Source organism: Onychostruthus taczanowskii, unplaced genomic scaffold, assembly GCF_017590055.1.
Source record: "Onychostruthus taczanowskii isolate IOZ18803 unplaced genomic scaffold, ASM1759005v1 scaffold42, whole genome shotgun sequence".
Classification (NCBI taxonomy): domain Eukaryota; kingdom Metazoa; phylum Chordata; class Aves; order Passeriformes; family Passeridae; genus Onychostruthus; species Onychostruthus taczanowskii.
The window spans coordinates 715,925-731,239 of record NW_024501682.1 but is presented as its reverse complement, the minus strand read 5'-3'; the positions used below and the strand labels follow the sequence as shown (position 1 = coordinate 731,239).

Genomic DNA, 15,315 nt, shown 5'->3' with positions numbered 1-15,315 from the left:
CCTTATCTTCAACACATTCTTCCACATTTCCAGGTCTTTGATATCCTCCGTCCAGCCCAACTTGGTTCAGTCTTGCACTCCTACTGAGCACAGGAAAACACAGTGTCACTGGCTCAGCCAGCCAGCATGTGGCCCCTGAAGGCATTATCACAGGAAGATACCCTGAAGCCAATTGGGTTAAGACATCTCCCTTCAAAAAGAATCTGTCAGAACAAAGTTCCTGTCAGAACCAAGTTGTTTGAAAAGTAGGAGGGTCATATTTGGGTAAAACCCCCAACAAACTCTCACGCTATTTAAAAGAAAGATCACATGTACTGGAAGGAGTAGCTGAATGATGTACAGTCCAGAATTGCATCTATCATGGTCTCCACTCCTCCCCTGCCTTACTTTAACTGGCTGGATAAATCAGTGCATAGGACAGGATCTAATCTGGTATTTATGGAATAAAGTCACCATCACATCACCAGTATCTTGAAGGATTCGTTTTTTCAGAATGCTATGTATAGTACAGGCCAAAATGCAACTCAGGAACAGATACATTTTCTTATGTATCACTAAAGCAGCTTCTCCTTTCTGAAGTTCAAGCAAATCTTTTTCCATCCCAATTTATTGCTGTGGTCCCTGTTTCCACAGTACATTCTACAGCCACTCGGAGCTCTGCAGAGTGCTGAAGTACTTGTTAGTGGCAAGTGACCTGCTACCAACATTGTCTCGTTACCTCCACTTTTTATGAACTGACACTTCCTCTCTTTTTAGCTGATATTAAAGAAAAATAATATGTTAGCAAAAATTGGACAGGTTTTTGGAAATTAAGTTTATTTCTATGTTCTGTGGATTAGAAACAAGGACATAGAATAAGTAAATAGTTCATTAAATGTTTATCAGGAGAATTAATTATTTAATTTGAAAATATTCTTAATAATATTAAAAAATACTTGCATTTGAACTTTAAAGCATAGAAATATTTCTGTAACCTAGAGGAACTTTAAAACCTTCATCATCATCGAAATAAGACAGATCTGTTAAAACATAGCTGGTTTCAGTAGTTGCAGACGCACTGCACTGCATTAACCTCAAATTTGCAGTTTAAGGTTAAGGTTTAGAGATAAAGGGGAAGGGGAAGATGGCAGCAGTCCATCCTTGTTTATCTTGTTTAATTTTTGTCCTAGCCCAGACCAATGACTTTTTCTCTCCAAACCACTGTTTCGAAAGGGGAACTCTCATGTTGCATAAGAACCCTCCATATCTGACTTTACCTTAAGTCATTTGGAGAAATACTGCACTTTCAGGATTTTAGCCACTGCCGGCAACAAACCCCATGCAAAGACATTTTTTTTTTCCCAGCTGCAGTCTCTTGCAGAGAGAGGCTACTCCTCATATGCTCGGGTGTGAAACTAAACTGCTGTTACCTGATTTTCTGCACCATTTCTCTAGCAGTGAGCTAAGCTTGGTACTTCACACTAACCTTTCCTGATGGAACAGCTGAGCCTGTGCTGGCTACCTTCTGTCTCAGAAAGATTAAGGTCTCAGCTTCAGCTGTGATCTGTTTAAACATGTTTTTCCATGTCTTTCACTAACTTGGATTTCCATGCACTCCAGGTGTAGGTCCCTCGGTAACAAGCTGTTAAGCACTGCAGAGCTATAGAGGAAAACGAAATAAAACCGTTACCCTCATTACAGCAGCTGCAGGAGGGGAAAAATATAACCACTCCAAAATCAAAACCCACACGCACTCCATTGCTCATCTTTGTCCATCCATACCATAATTTCATTTGCTTCCTACTAACCAGAGAGACCACTGTGGGAGAGGTGACTTGCCTTTTTGATACTATCAGAGATGAAAGAAGTTTTGTCAAAAATCTCATAGATCACATTTTCTATTATTAAAGAATAAATCTAAAGAACTCCAGTGTCTGCCCTACTGTTTTTCCATGCTACATTAATTATTGCATGCATATGCAATAATAGTAACTCAGATTACTCTCTGGGCAGAGGACAGCAATAAGAGCATCACAGAAAGCTACTGCTTGAGTAGCTTCAGTATCTCCCCAGCTTTCGGTAGAGAAACACTGTTTTGACATCACCTTGTTTTTGTAGATACTTTTAGGAAGGGCACACCAAGTGCAGTAGAGTTCAAACTCTGGGTTGAATGACACCATTTTTTCAGAGCAGCACACAGTGTTGCAAGGCAGTTGAGCTACACACACTCCCCTTAGCTGTGTGGCTAAACTTCTCAGCATTAAGGGAATGGGAAAAGGAATAAAAAACCCCATGTAAGTTTTCAATAAATGCTACTGAGGTTTTCAATCACACATAGAGTTTGGGTGATGCTCTGGGCTTTTCATATACAGCCTGTGATGTCACGCTGCGGCTGTGACGTCAGCACAGCTCTGACACAAGAGCTCTGCCCACGCAGCTTGACTCAATATTTAGTTCTGCAGTTTTCCTACTCCTTCAGAAAAAGATAACTGGGACATTATAGTGCCAAGTGTCATTCCACTTCCAAGCTCAAACATATGTACCAAACACCTCCTTTTTAGCAATAACTTGCCGACTAACTTGTCAGTGTCTCTACTGTGCTGCTGCTGCATGGAGGGAGGTTTTCAACAAAATGGAAACACAACTACCAAGGCTGGGTTATAATTCTTGTGATAATTAAACAATATTCTTTCCTTTTTTTCTCTTGGAACAGCCATGTGAAGAGAAAATCACTTCAAACTATCCAGACCTCTGCCAGTATGGATATTTAGGATGAATTACTTGAGCCTAGATTTTACCTAGTACTTAAGCCCAACTCTTCCTAACGCTTAGCTGGAAGCATGCAGAATCAGCCCCATCCATTTGGGTCAGAACCTTCTCACATGCCCACAAAAATACAATTGAAAATCGTCACCCGAATTTTGCCAATTCACATAATCCCTTTCTCAAGGAAAAATGTGCTTGTCTGCAACTGACTGGGGGAGAGCCCATGGCAGCACAGGATAAAACAATGGACTGAGTCTGCAGTCAGTGCTGCCTCATGAAAAAATCTTGAGGGTATAGCAATATGTGCAGCATTTATCTGTGGGAGTGTTGTTCACTCCTGAACTAGGGTATGAGCACCTAGCTCAGGTAAGCAGCAGTGACCCAGTTACCTGCAGACTCCCTGTGCTGTACTCTGCACCCTCAGCTGCAGGGATCACACGGTAACATCAAACCAAGCAGTGAAGCTTGAATCCAGGTCTGCAGCAGGCCAGCAGCATCCACTTACACTCAGCAGACACGCTCTGAAGCACAGAACACTGGCAGCAAGTGAATATCTCCCTCGGCTGAGGTCTTGCCTATACTGCAGAATGCAGTTGCCTATAGCACAGAATATGGGCAACTGGAACACATGTGGGCCAACCCACAGCAAACCTAATCCAATAAATGAAATCTAACAAATTCACCCAGTGAGTCCAGGGGAAGATGAGGACAGGCTTCAGCCCAGGCCAGCAACATGAGCACAAATGCAGGAAGCCCAGCAGGTTGCACATCCTGTTCCACAGCATCACCAGGGCTATTCTTAGCTGCAGGAGCTGGTGCAGGAGGAAAATGCTGGGAAGCCAACCAATGCTGTAACTAGAAACAGAGCTTGGGTGATGGGGGGTGGGGATTGCCATTTGGTCTCAGCAATACTTTAAGGTTTGTGTTGATAGTCAAAAAAACCCCAAAAACAAAAACAAAAAAAAAAAACAAAAAAAAAACAAAAAAAAAAAACCCAAAAAAAACCCAAACCAAACCACAAATATATATAAATGCTAGCCAAAGTGTCAGTGGCAAGACTTTCATGCCAGGACCGGGATGCTAGCACAGATCAGCCTGAGAAGATGCATGCTGAAAGTGCTTGTCTGCCTGGAGTCAGGTGCTCCCATCCCACCCTTCTCCTGTGGCACTAGTTCTTCCAATGGAAAAGCAGCAAGGAGTTGTTCTGGGAGCTGGATCTGGTGATCCTTGTGGTCAGGCAACTATCTGTGGTAGGAGGTCTAGGAATGACATGGAGGAAGGTATGTGTGGCAAAAGTAAACTACAGAGGCTTCCCTTCCTGCTAATTTAAAATTCCCACACCAGCATGTCTCAAAGGATGTTCATAGTAAGTTCAAATCACATAATTCCATGGAGAGGTAGAAGCAGCTCTGGAAAATGGCAAAACTCAAGCTCACATGCAGTATTTACAGCACATACCCTCCTGCACACATAACTAACAATGTGGAATCACTTTTCCCTCTTGAAGCAGAAAAAGGAGCTGCTGAAGCACTCCAAAATGAACTCACCACTACAAGCTTATTAACAGCTCAAAGCAGGCATGGGTCACCATCCTGCCCTCCTCAGTACTAGTGCTGGCATCTACAGTCAGTCCTTTTCTCCCAAAAAACTGTGCAAACTGTAGTTTTTCTGAATTGAAACAAATTAAACTGAAAAGCACCAAAGCATCTTCTGCTCTAAAGCAGATTTCTTCCAAAGACATTGGAAGAGCAGTATAGAGTCCTATTAGGAAGCCTGTCTTATTGACCCTGATGTCAGATATTTAACCATGGCAAATTAACAGGTCAAGATGATTTTTTTTTATTATTTTCAAAAGCTGTTTTCATTTGAGATAAAAAAATACCTTTTGCATAATTAACTCTTCACAATACTAGAACTGAGCAACTATTCTTTTAATTGCACCTGGAACCCAGACAGTTGGAAGCCAGGACTTTAAAACCCATTTACTAACCTCCACCTCCTCTATTTGTGCTCTTTTCATCTCTTTTTGATGTTCTGGGAGATAGTGAATGTGTAATTCTACTAGTTAGATTCCTTCCTGGGAGCTGATCTGAGAAAGAAATCCCAACTAAATGTATTTGATAGTCAAGAGCTCCATTTATTTTCTCAGCACTTTAATACTTAAAAACAACAACAAAAAAAACCCCAAACAAACAAAAACAAAACAAACAAACAATAAAAAAAGAAAGAAAAATAAATTGTTCTTTATTTTAAAAGAAGGCAAAAAGAAATATCATCAGTGAACAAGCTATGCCAATTATATTTTAACATTTTTCAGAAGCAGGATCCAGGACATGAAAAAAAAATAGAAGCCAAATTAATCCCATGTGCTTTATGGAGACATACAGATGAAAGATATTTTTCAGCTTTGTGGTTTTGCTTTTCAACTAGTTAGACAACACAGTGAGTGCAAAAAATATAAATGTGAGCCTGCTAAAACATGGTGCTGTACCTGACAGGCAGCTAACCACACAAAGCAAAGGTCAAAAGGAATAATCAGACCTTCTGTTATCAGCAAAGCTACGTTTGATTTGGAAAATTGTCAACTCTGGCTTTAGCTCAGGCAAATGGAGCATCCACCTCTTTCTGCCTAGCAGAGAAAGGAAAAGCCAAAGATACTGTGGACCTGAACCACTTAAATGCATACCTAAAAAGGGTGTAACTGATGCTATGCTATGGAGCTAAAATAGTCAGAGCATATTTATATGCTTTTAAATATAGTTAGCAGTATTTCCCATTCCCTCCACGTGGAACTTGGAACATCTAGTTACAAAATTCACCCCCTCCATCCCTCCCGGTCTCTCCATAGCTGAAGAGATTAGAAAGTGCAGTCAAAGCAGGGGGCAGGGGAAGGAGAATGGCAAGAATCTTTATCCCTCCTCCCCAAACTCCACCAGGCAGTGTTTAATAAATTCAGATGGCCCGATTTCAGAAGCTAACAATGTCAGTTTAGCTAAACTTGCTAACAAGTCTTAGGACACTCAGTGGGCTTTTTTCTCTTTCTTTTTAGAGAATAGGGAAAAGGAATAAATTCTGGAATTACACCAAACTGACAGTATTTCTCCAGCAAATTCAGAAACACCACAGCAGTCCTGATTTTAAACATCCACAAAATCTACGTACTTTTTTCTTTAAAACTAGACTATACTGGCAGAAGCTTTGGACTCACTCCCACAAGTAATACCTGGTGTGCAAGTAAGTACTCGTCAGCCTGATGAAAGTATTTAAGAATACAGAAATTTTCAGGACTGAGCCCTTGCCATGACTTTTGGGGAGTCACAAGCTGGGGCTGGTTCTCTTACATAACTCTGTGTATGTCCATACCGCACACTGCGATGTGGCAACTGCAGATATTAACAAAGCCCACGCTGGGTGTTGAAAGCAAATGAGTTACAATTATTAGGAGTTCCACAGAAACAATTTACTCTGCTAAAAAGGAAGACTGATGGTACTGTGGCTGGCCCGCTGAGTGTCTGAATTAGTTCTGCACCTCACCTTAGGTGCAGATATAATCTAGGAAGTGATTCTAAAATAGCATGTTCCTGGATGAGACGTAGTAAAATATTTCATCCAGTGATGTTTGGTGCATCTCTGACACATTTAATCAGAAGCCTAAGCAATCCAGACACTGAAATATAAACTTATGTTTCCTTAAAATCAGTGTTCCATAATTGTTTTTATTTTAAAAATTCAGGAATGTGATACACAATACAATTAGCTCCCCACCACTGCAGTGTTCACTTACATGAGATTCACTAGTTTCATGCTTTGTGGAAAAAAAAATAAAATAAAGAGACTGTGCAGTGCTTTTGAATACTGTCAGTATTCTTAAACTGCGATCCTCAGAACAAATCAAGTCTGTATAACCCCAGACAGATCAAGTTTAAAAAAAACCGAGCTATTTCACAAGCTAGTGGGCTACAGTCAGGTCTCCTACAGCCAGAACGGAGAAATTGTGTTCCTGCAACTGCACAGCCACCACGTTGACCTCACTCTATGCTTTCAGGGAGTTTATCATCAAGGGCTAAGGAGACTAAAGGGCCCTGGTAACACCAGCTGGTGCTGCACGTGCAACAGGGCACATGACAGAGGCCACGCAACTCCCTCTCCTGCCCCATCATCATCACCATCATCACTGTCACCTCTGCATCCTGTCCTGATACTTAAAATAACGAGGGGGAGAGCTTTTTGTCTTTTTAGTTAGCCATTGCCTGCAATGGACACAGAAATAGAAAAATATGACTTCTGGCACAAAAAAAAGAGATTAAGTAGTTTAAAATGGAATTAGTGACTACAACTCCCTCTATTCAGATGCATTTACTGAGACTATTAACTAATGACGGTAACTTTTATGCCTTACCAGTTGCCCTCTTTTTATAAGAGCAACAGGAAAGAAGTTAATCAGACTTCTCAGTGCTACCATGGTCAAATTTGTTGGTATTTTTTAAAATAAAGAATGGTAGTTCTATGGTGTGCTACTGATATACGGCAGAACTTCAGAAATTCATACTAACGATTGACACAAATTTTAAACTAGCGATGAAAAAAATTAGTGAAAGTTTACCATAGAAAGCAAAGATACACATTTTAAAAAATAGTACTTTGTTCATTTCAAAATTTACTTGGTTAATACTCTGTAGTATAGTAGCAGTGGTAGCATACTCAGCAAATGTAGTCTCATACAAGATCTCATTTAACAGTCAACTCTAGATCATATACAGGTAACAGAAAAAAGAGCTAAGATACTTCAGAAAAAACAAAAACATTCAGAAAAAACAAAAACATATATAAATACTATATTAACACATTTAAGTTAGTTTATGAGACTATACAACAAGCATAAACACGGAAAAAGGTGAGCAATGCTGGTGGCTGCGAAGCACCAACATCCCAAGCCAGCACAAAGCCGAGCCCACCCATCCACAGCCCACAGCTTCCTGCAGATGCATCTGAGCAGCCAAGAAGTAAAACCCCAGGCAGTGCTGTGCTGCAACCCAGCAATGCAGCCTGTGAAGGGGTTCCCTGGAAGCAGAGCCAGCACCTCCAGCTGTCCCGTGCTTTGGCACACAGCGCTTGGCCAGAGCGTGGCATGAGACGGAGGGCTGGTGTTGGCTCTGCAGACTGCACAGGTAATGCACAGCACTGGTAATCCACCCATGGATAATCGAGAGTTGACTGCAATGCTCTGCTGAGAGCTTGGGTAAGACCACTGACACGACTCGGCCAATCCTGGTCCGATGAGCAGCAGGACTATTTTTTGTACTATTTAGGAGCAATTCTGATGCAAGACATAAATTAAAAATGCTAACTAGGGAGGTGTTCTGTATCTGGAGGCAAAGCTACATTCCCTTCACTAACAAAACATTCTTTTAAAAAAAATCTATATTTAAATACTGTTGAAAACCTGAAAACCACAGCATCAAAGAATTTCATAAGGCCAAAACTATCCTCAGTTCCCTCTGGTTGTGCCTAGGTATTGCAATACATTTGTAGAAGTAGTAAATGCCAGGTAATCTAGTATCTTATCCTCTTTCCAGTGCCTTCCAGTAACAGATCTCAGAGCTCTTCACACAATAGTTAAGCCTCACAACACCCCTGTGAGGTAGGTATTATCCCCATTTGAAGACAGGGAATCTGAGGCAAAGTGTTTATCTTGCCCAGAGTCATAGAGCAAAGAATGGAAGATCTGAGTTGTTTTCCAGTTTTTCACACAGGAGCAATCACAAGACATTAGTTCCCATACATAACATGAGAGTGGATCAAAAGGGCCAGGGTTTTAGATTAGATTTCTTGTATGTTTTATCTTTCAACTCTCATCTCATCTCTGCCAAATTCAGAGTCCACAGAGCAGTCTCTCCTTTCCTAAGGTGGAAGTTGGCAGCACACTGTAACAGCTTCTTTAGAGCCAGTTGTCAATTAACTGAGTCAAGATTTCAAACCATAGATTCAGATACTAAGTGAAATTATGTGATACATAAGCATCTTGAAGTGTGAAATACAGTGATACTTGCACCACTTCCTCAAAAGTCAGTGGAGGGCTCCTGAGGACATGGTGGGAGACCAGGACTGAAGTCACTGCAAGTGTTTTACAGACACTCAGCTAGAAGCAAAATGCACCATTATTTTTGGGGAGCTGCTGTCTGTGCTTGAAAGCAGGAGTTAGACTGTCAGTGCTTGGCAGACCTTTGCCAAGAGAGCACTTATTGGCAGAACTAATTATTTTATCTTAGTAAACTCAGCATCAGCTAAATATTTATTCATAGCACTGTTGAGTCAAGGGTTCTTCAAATCTCAAATACTTTCATGACCAGACACAACTTAGAAGTAAGGGAAAACAGCAGAAAATCCATAAAACATAGAAGTCTGTGTTACTTTATCAACCAGTCTCATGTCTGGATCACAGAGCAGTATACAGTAGCTTGAACTGCCATTCTGACAGAAAAAAAAAAACCCTTTCACATCTGTTGTTTTCAATTACCTAGCTACCTTACCAGAAGAAGAGGGGACAATTTCTGACAATCACATGATGTTGTCTTTAAAATATGCTGTGCAATAAATTCACTAGAAAAGCCTTCACAATTTTTATTATTCCATAGCTTTAAGAAAAATATGTGAAACTGCAAAGTGGTTTCCAGTTTTTAGTAGTTATATCTTTAAAAATGTTCTATGAACTTTGGTTTTCTTAGGGCTTCTAAATAAACAATATATTAAGATATCTACAAATCAAATATTAAAGGAAAAAGTAGGTCCAAGACATCTGTAACACAAACTGAGTTCCTACATGCTTATCCCTCAAATACCTTTTCATTGGAAAAAAGTATCTTAATTTGAAGCACAGCAAAAAGTGTCTCTGCTGAAATGTTGAATCTGGTTTTCTGAAGTGTTACAGCATGGATGCACTTTCTGTCTGTCTCAGTCAAACAAAGTCAACACAAACGCATTGTATCATGACAGTGACATTATATTCTTTAAAACAAGCATTCTATATTTAGCAATATGACAAGAACAAGGACTTCAGCAATTACACTATTTGGCAAAATTGCATCTCAAACGTCTGTCTCTTCCTCTTGCAACACAGCTGTTGACAAAGTCTCCACAACTCAGGTAGCACCCTTCAGGGAGTTACAAAGATGACTCAAACTGCTCATTTTGATCGGTGTTCGAAGCCTCCAGCTTCACTGAAGGGATGCTCTCCGACTTAGTCCTCCTCGTTTTCGGAAATTCAATGACAACTTCTGAACAAGAAATACTAAGCGACGAGGATTTTTCTGTCTTCTTTGCAGTACTATCTTCTCCTGCTCCGCAACACTGCTTCAAAGCACACTGAGTCCTGCAAGGAAACTCGCATTTCCCTCTCCCCGACTCAGAGCCAACGCTGGCAAACTCAGGCTGAATGGTAGTTGCATGAATCCCTTCGTCATGAAAGATCTCTTTGATGCGCTTGGCCACCATCATGTACGTGGACGGGTCAGGGCACTTGATGTGAGCAGTGCCAATGATCCTACTCCCTGCTAGCTGCCAAATGTGTAATTCATGGATTGCTTCGACTCCTTCGAGGGTACGTAACTTTGAGTTCAAAGAATGGACGTCTATTTGTTTGGGAACAGTTTGTAGCAGGATGAGGGCTGACTCCCTAAGTAACGGGTAGGTTGTGTAAAGGAGTATACAGACCATAATCAGACAGAGGACAGGATCTAAATATAGCAACCAGCAAGGACCAGCCACCGTAATGCTCTCTTGCTCTGACTTGTTAGCTCTGCCAAGTACTCGGGATAAAGTAGCATTTTCCATGCAATGATTATTGACACATGGATTAAAGCAAGGCCCATCTTCAGGGCATGGATTCCACAAGCCATAAAAGAGCAAGGCATTCACTACCACAATTACTGAACCTAAGGCATCTCCAAAAACATGCAGAAAAACTCCACGCATGTTAAGTTGTGCACTAGAGTCTTCTTCAACTTCCTCTTCATCCAGAGGATAATGGCCAGCATTCCCATTCACTTGCACGTCACTCATGTCATCTTTCATATCACCTGACAAGAAAACAATAAAACAATTAGGCATGAGATATAATACAACATGGTACTGTAATTCCTTTTAAAATCATATCCAACTGGAAGCAGGGCACACTGAGTATGAAACTGAAAAGCAACTCAACCCACACACTTAGCAACATCTTCTCTGGCTGAGGAAAATTCAGTTTTCCCAATGACTGATCTAAATAATCTAGAAGGCAACTGTTTCTACACGGAGATTAAAGATGTAGAGTGGCAAAGAATGAAGATGACCACATTTTAATTACTGCACTGAAAAACTACTTTCACCTTTCCAGCCGTATAACCATTTGCCTATTCCCTGCTTGTTTCCTAAACAAAATGCAGAGCTACAGAGGATATGTAAAAAAGCTGGTTTAAGTAGCTTAGTTAGGTACACTTGTTCCTTCTTTTGAAACACTGATAGACTGATCACATTGCTAAAATCCATCTTTAACCACAGGATTGCATTGCTATTTCCTATTAAAATTTGAAGCTAGAAGCTCAAAAGCTGTATGATACAGCTGTGTAGTAGATTCTTTTCACGTTTACCAATGCCTTTTCAAGAGGTTTCTGAATTCAAGGAAAAGGAAGTTCTTCCAAGATAGTGCATGGAGCTAGCAGGACCATGAGATACAATCAGCTGAAATTTTACATCTAAAACACAGAATTTACCAGCAGAATTGACTATAGGACAGTGTAAATTATCATTGAAACTCTGAGGATATAAACTACTGTTATTTATATTTCAGAATAAATAAATAAATAGTAAAATTCTATTTTTTATGCAAGTGACATATAGCTGTTGAGTGACGCACAGCTTCTGATGTCCAAAGTCATATGTCATGGACTGTTCATAAATGAACATTTTAGTGCCCTCCTTTGTTACAACTGTGTGCAATGTTTATCACTCCAACACAGCTAACCAGCTACATGGGAATAAACACACACATCATTACAAAGAAGAATCCTTTCTGAAAGAAAACAATTTTCCAATGTTCAGATTGGAGAGAACTGTACATGATTAACCTCCTGCTTTTCTTCAGAAGTTCTTCTTTGGCTATTTCCAGTGGTAAAGAAAAGCAACAGGCACTGGGCCTTGGCCCGACAGACTGAAACAAGGAGCTCTTACTGCTTCTGAGGTTACTGAGTTCAGAGCTTTGTAAACATTAACACGTTAACAAGACGTGCAGCTTCTGCTGTTCTGCCCTTGTGGCTGCGATTCTGCAATTGTAGAGTGCCCTCAAGTCCTCTCCTCTCTGAAGAGGGAGTGGGCTCCTACCAAGGCTGAGTTCCAAGCCCCAGCTCATTACCTCATCCAGTACGCTTCTGCCCTGAAGCTCCAGCTACATTTTCCACACTACCCCTAGGAGTTATGGAACATGGAACCTGTAACTTTCCAGAGAAGTAAATACATTAGAGGGAAATATCTCAGGTTACAGAGTTCAGACCTCAAGGTCCACAATGAGAGCAAGGAAAGAGGAACGCTCTACTTTGTACAAGTACTTGGAATAACGGAGATCTGAAAAGCCAGTACAGCTATCTATACGAGTGGGTAACGGGACACATAGTTCCAGAAAACTCCTTAACTTTTTTTTAATGGCAAATGGTTAAAACATGTCCAATTGAAATGTGTTCATTGTAACAAAAAACTGATTATTTTGCATAAAGTGCATCCACAGAAATGCCTGTGCAGGTCTAGCCCCTAAGGCTATGCCTACTTTTTACTTCCACCTTAGGAAATCAGGACTACCCCATTCTGTGACTTCCAGTGAAGGCACAGGACGACCTTTGCCGTCATCTCTACATTTTATATCTTCTCCCAAGCCTCCAATCACCTCTGCCTGCAACTTTTTCATAGGCAAACTATGAGTAGGTCCATCCATTACATAATCATGACAGGGTAATGAAGGAAATATAAACTTATTTCAAAGTTTCACTGTGACCAAAATTATGTCCTATTACCACCTAAACACCCACAACAAATTATTTGTTATTGCCAGAAGCACATCCATGAGACATTACAGACAAGTTAGCTCACAACAATATGCATTTTAATCCATGCTATAACTTTTTTCTCTAACTAGTCCAAAACTTGGCTAAAAGCACAACTTTTCACCATTAAAGTATAATTCCCAAGCCAAGATATGTTTGAGACTAAGGGTTACGAGAATTTTACATTGTTTGAAACTAATTATTAGGATACCTTCGCTGGAACTAAACATTAAGAGCTTATTATGTGGTCAAGAAGATGGTGTAGTGTATTCAGAAGAACTTTCCTATCCTCTTGAAAAACCTGTCTTTCCAAAGCCAACATGAAGTCAGAGAAACAGAAACTAATTTTCTCAAATGTGTATTGGAACCTCTGATCACAGAAAACCTGAAACTGTAGCAAAGTTCACTCCGATCAATTAAAGCTCCCTTTAAGCTACAACAATGGTCTGCTGATGTCACCCTGAAACTGAAGGAGAGAAATTGGTTCCAAAGCCTGAAGTCCATTCCTGCTGGTGACAAGGATGCCCTAGGAACAGAGAAGTGGCAATCACACACACCTTTCACTCGCCAGCACGCAATACTTGGCTTCGACCAAGCAGCTTCAAAATCAACTATCCAGGCTTCTGGATCCACTAAAAAATAACCCTAGAAATTCCTACCCATGATACTGTTTAACCACAGCTGGAAAGGGAAGATTTTAAACGTATGCCTGTGTGCAGGTCAGTGGGAATACACATGCTTTAGAAAGCTAAACAAAAATTATTCCAAGACACCACATGTGCCCTGACACCAGCATGCTACACATTCCGGTTTCCACAGTTCTGACTGGCAATTTCCAATACTTCTTCCTATTAATACCGATGCTATGAAGAAGCACAACGTTATTGCAGTGGAATACACTTATGTATGTTTGGTATAGATGGAGAGTAGCTTCCCAGGTAGCCGGTAACTGACCCAAAGGAGCAATCCAGCTGCTGGGAGCGAGGCACTGAGCTCCATTTGATGTGTAGCCAGTTCGGATGGCATTAAGAGAGCGTCTTGTGACAGCTCGTCTCACTAGGCAAGAAACACTTGTCATGTGCCTTCCCTTGCAGAACCAACTTTTTTTCCCAGGGCAAACTGCTTTATCCTAAGACTCTTTTACACTCTGACCTGTCCGCAAGACAAACATACAGCTTAGAGCATCCGAAGGAAAGACGTGAGGAAGAGATGGGACAGCCATGTGCCCCAAGAGCTGCTAAGAAAGTTTCTCGCCTCTTTCCCAGGAGTGGGGACAGATGGTCCTCACAGAGTCCTGACAGACCAGGCACCAGGTGGGACCAGGACGGCCACCGCCCTACTCGGGGAAAGGACCCTTCCCGCTTTTCCACGCGTGGATGGGGCAGCGGCGCTTCCCCGCGGGGCTTACCCAGCTTCTCCTGGCTGACTCCGTTGGAGCTGCTGGAGTTCTCCACCAAGGTGCTGGTCTCGTCGCGGTTCAGTGCAGCCTCCCCGTCCCCGGGCGGCTGCTCGGGCTTGGGGCCGCCGCGGGGGTGCTGCTGCCGGCCGCCGTGCGAGTGCCCGTGGCCGTGGGCGTGCCCGTGGCCCCCGACGCCGTGGTGGTTGAAGAGGCAGAGCCCCAGCAGGTTGATGATGAGCCCCGCCACCCCCACGGCGATGACCACCAGCGGCTGCTGGATCTCGTGGGGCTCCGTGAAGCGCTCGATGGCCTCCAGCAGGATGGTGAAGCAGAGGGCGGTGAGGAACACGGCGTTGACGAGGGCGCCCATCACCTCGGCCCGCACCCACCCGAACGTGTTCTTCTTAGTGGCGCGGGTGCGCTGGGCGAAGCGCACGGCCACCAGCGCCACGACCAAGGCCATCACGTCGGAAAGCATGTGGAAGGAGTCGGAGAGCATGGCCAGCGACGACGTGACGCGGCTCACCGCCACCTCCACCACGAAGAACAGGAAGGTGAGCGCCAGCATGCACAGCAGCCGCGCCCGCCGGTTCTGCCAGCACCGCGGCCCGCCCGGACCGTGCGCCGCCATCCCCCCGCACATCGCGGCTGCCCCGGCGGGGGCGCGAGGAGCGCGGCGGGCGGTCGGAGCCCCGAGCGCTCGGGCGGCCGCTCCGCTCCGCTCCCCCCGCGCCGCCGCCGCCGCCGCTCCCTCCGCAGGCGCCGGGCGAGCAAACTTTGCACCCGAGCCCCCTCACTCTTTTCACACGGAACCCGAGCGCCGCCTCGGCCACGCCCCCGCCCGAGCCCCATTGGCCGGCGCGCCCCGCCCGCCCGGCCGTGCCCTCCCGCCCCCGCGCCCGGCTCCGCTCGCCATTGGCCCGCGCGCCCTCGCGACAGCGGGGCCCCGCCCCCTGCCCGGTAACGCCCAGCGAGCCGCGGCCTCCCCGTTCCGCCCGCCCGCGCCTGAAACGGGGAGAGGGCGGTGCCACGCGTGACGCTCCAGAGAACGACGGATCCCCATTGGCTCACGCCGCCGGCTTTCCCCTCCTGCCCCGCCCC

The 15,315-nt window shown here is 43.5% G+C and overlaps 1 protein-coding gene across 1 annotated transcript; it reads right to left on the bottom strand.

The window, feature by feature from the left end:
* Window positions 1–8,086: 8,086 nt before the first annotated feature.
* On the bottom strand, window positions 8,087–14,982 carry SLC30A1 (solute carrier family 30 member 1). Its single transcript, XM_041413530.1, has 2 exons — window positions 14,224–14,982; window positions 8,087–10,820 (listed from the first exon to the last, which is right to left on the bottom strand). The coding sequence occupies exons 1-2, from the start codon at window positions 14,855–14,857 to the stop codon at window positions 9,907–9,909; spliced, it is 1,548 nt and encodes a 515-aa protein (XP_041269464.1). The 5' UTR covers window positions 14,858–14,982; the 3' UTR covers window positions 8,087–9,906.
* Window positions 14,983–15,315: the final 333 nt, after the last annotated feature.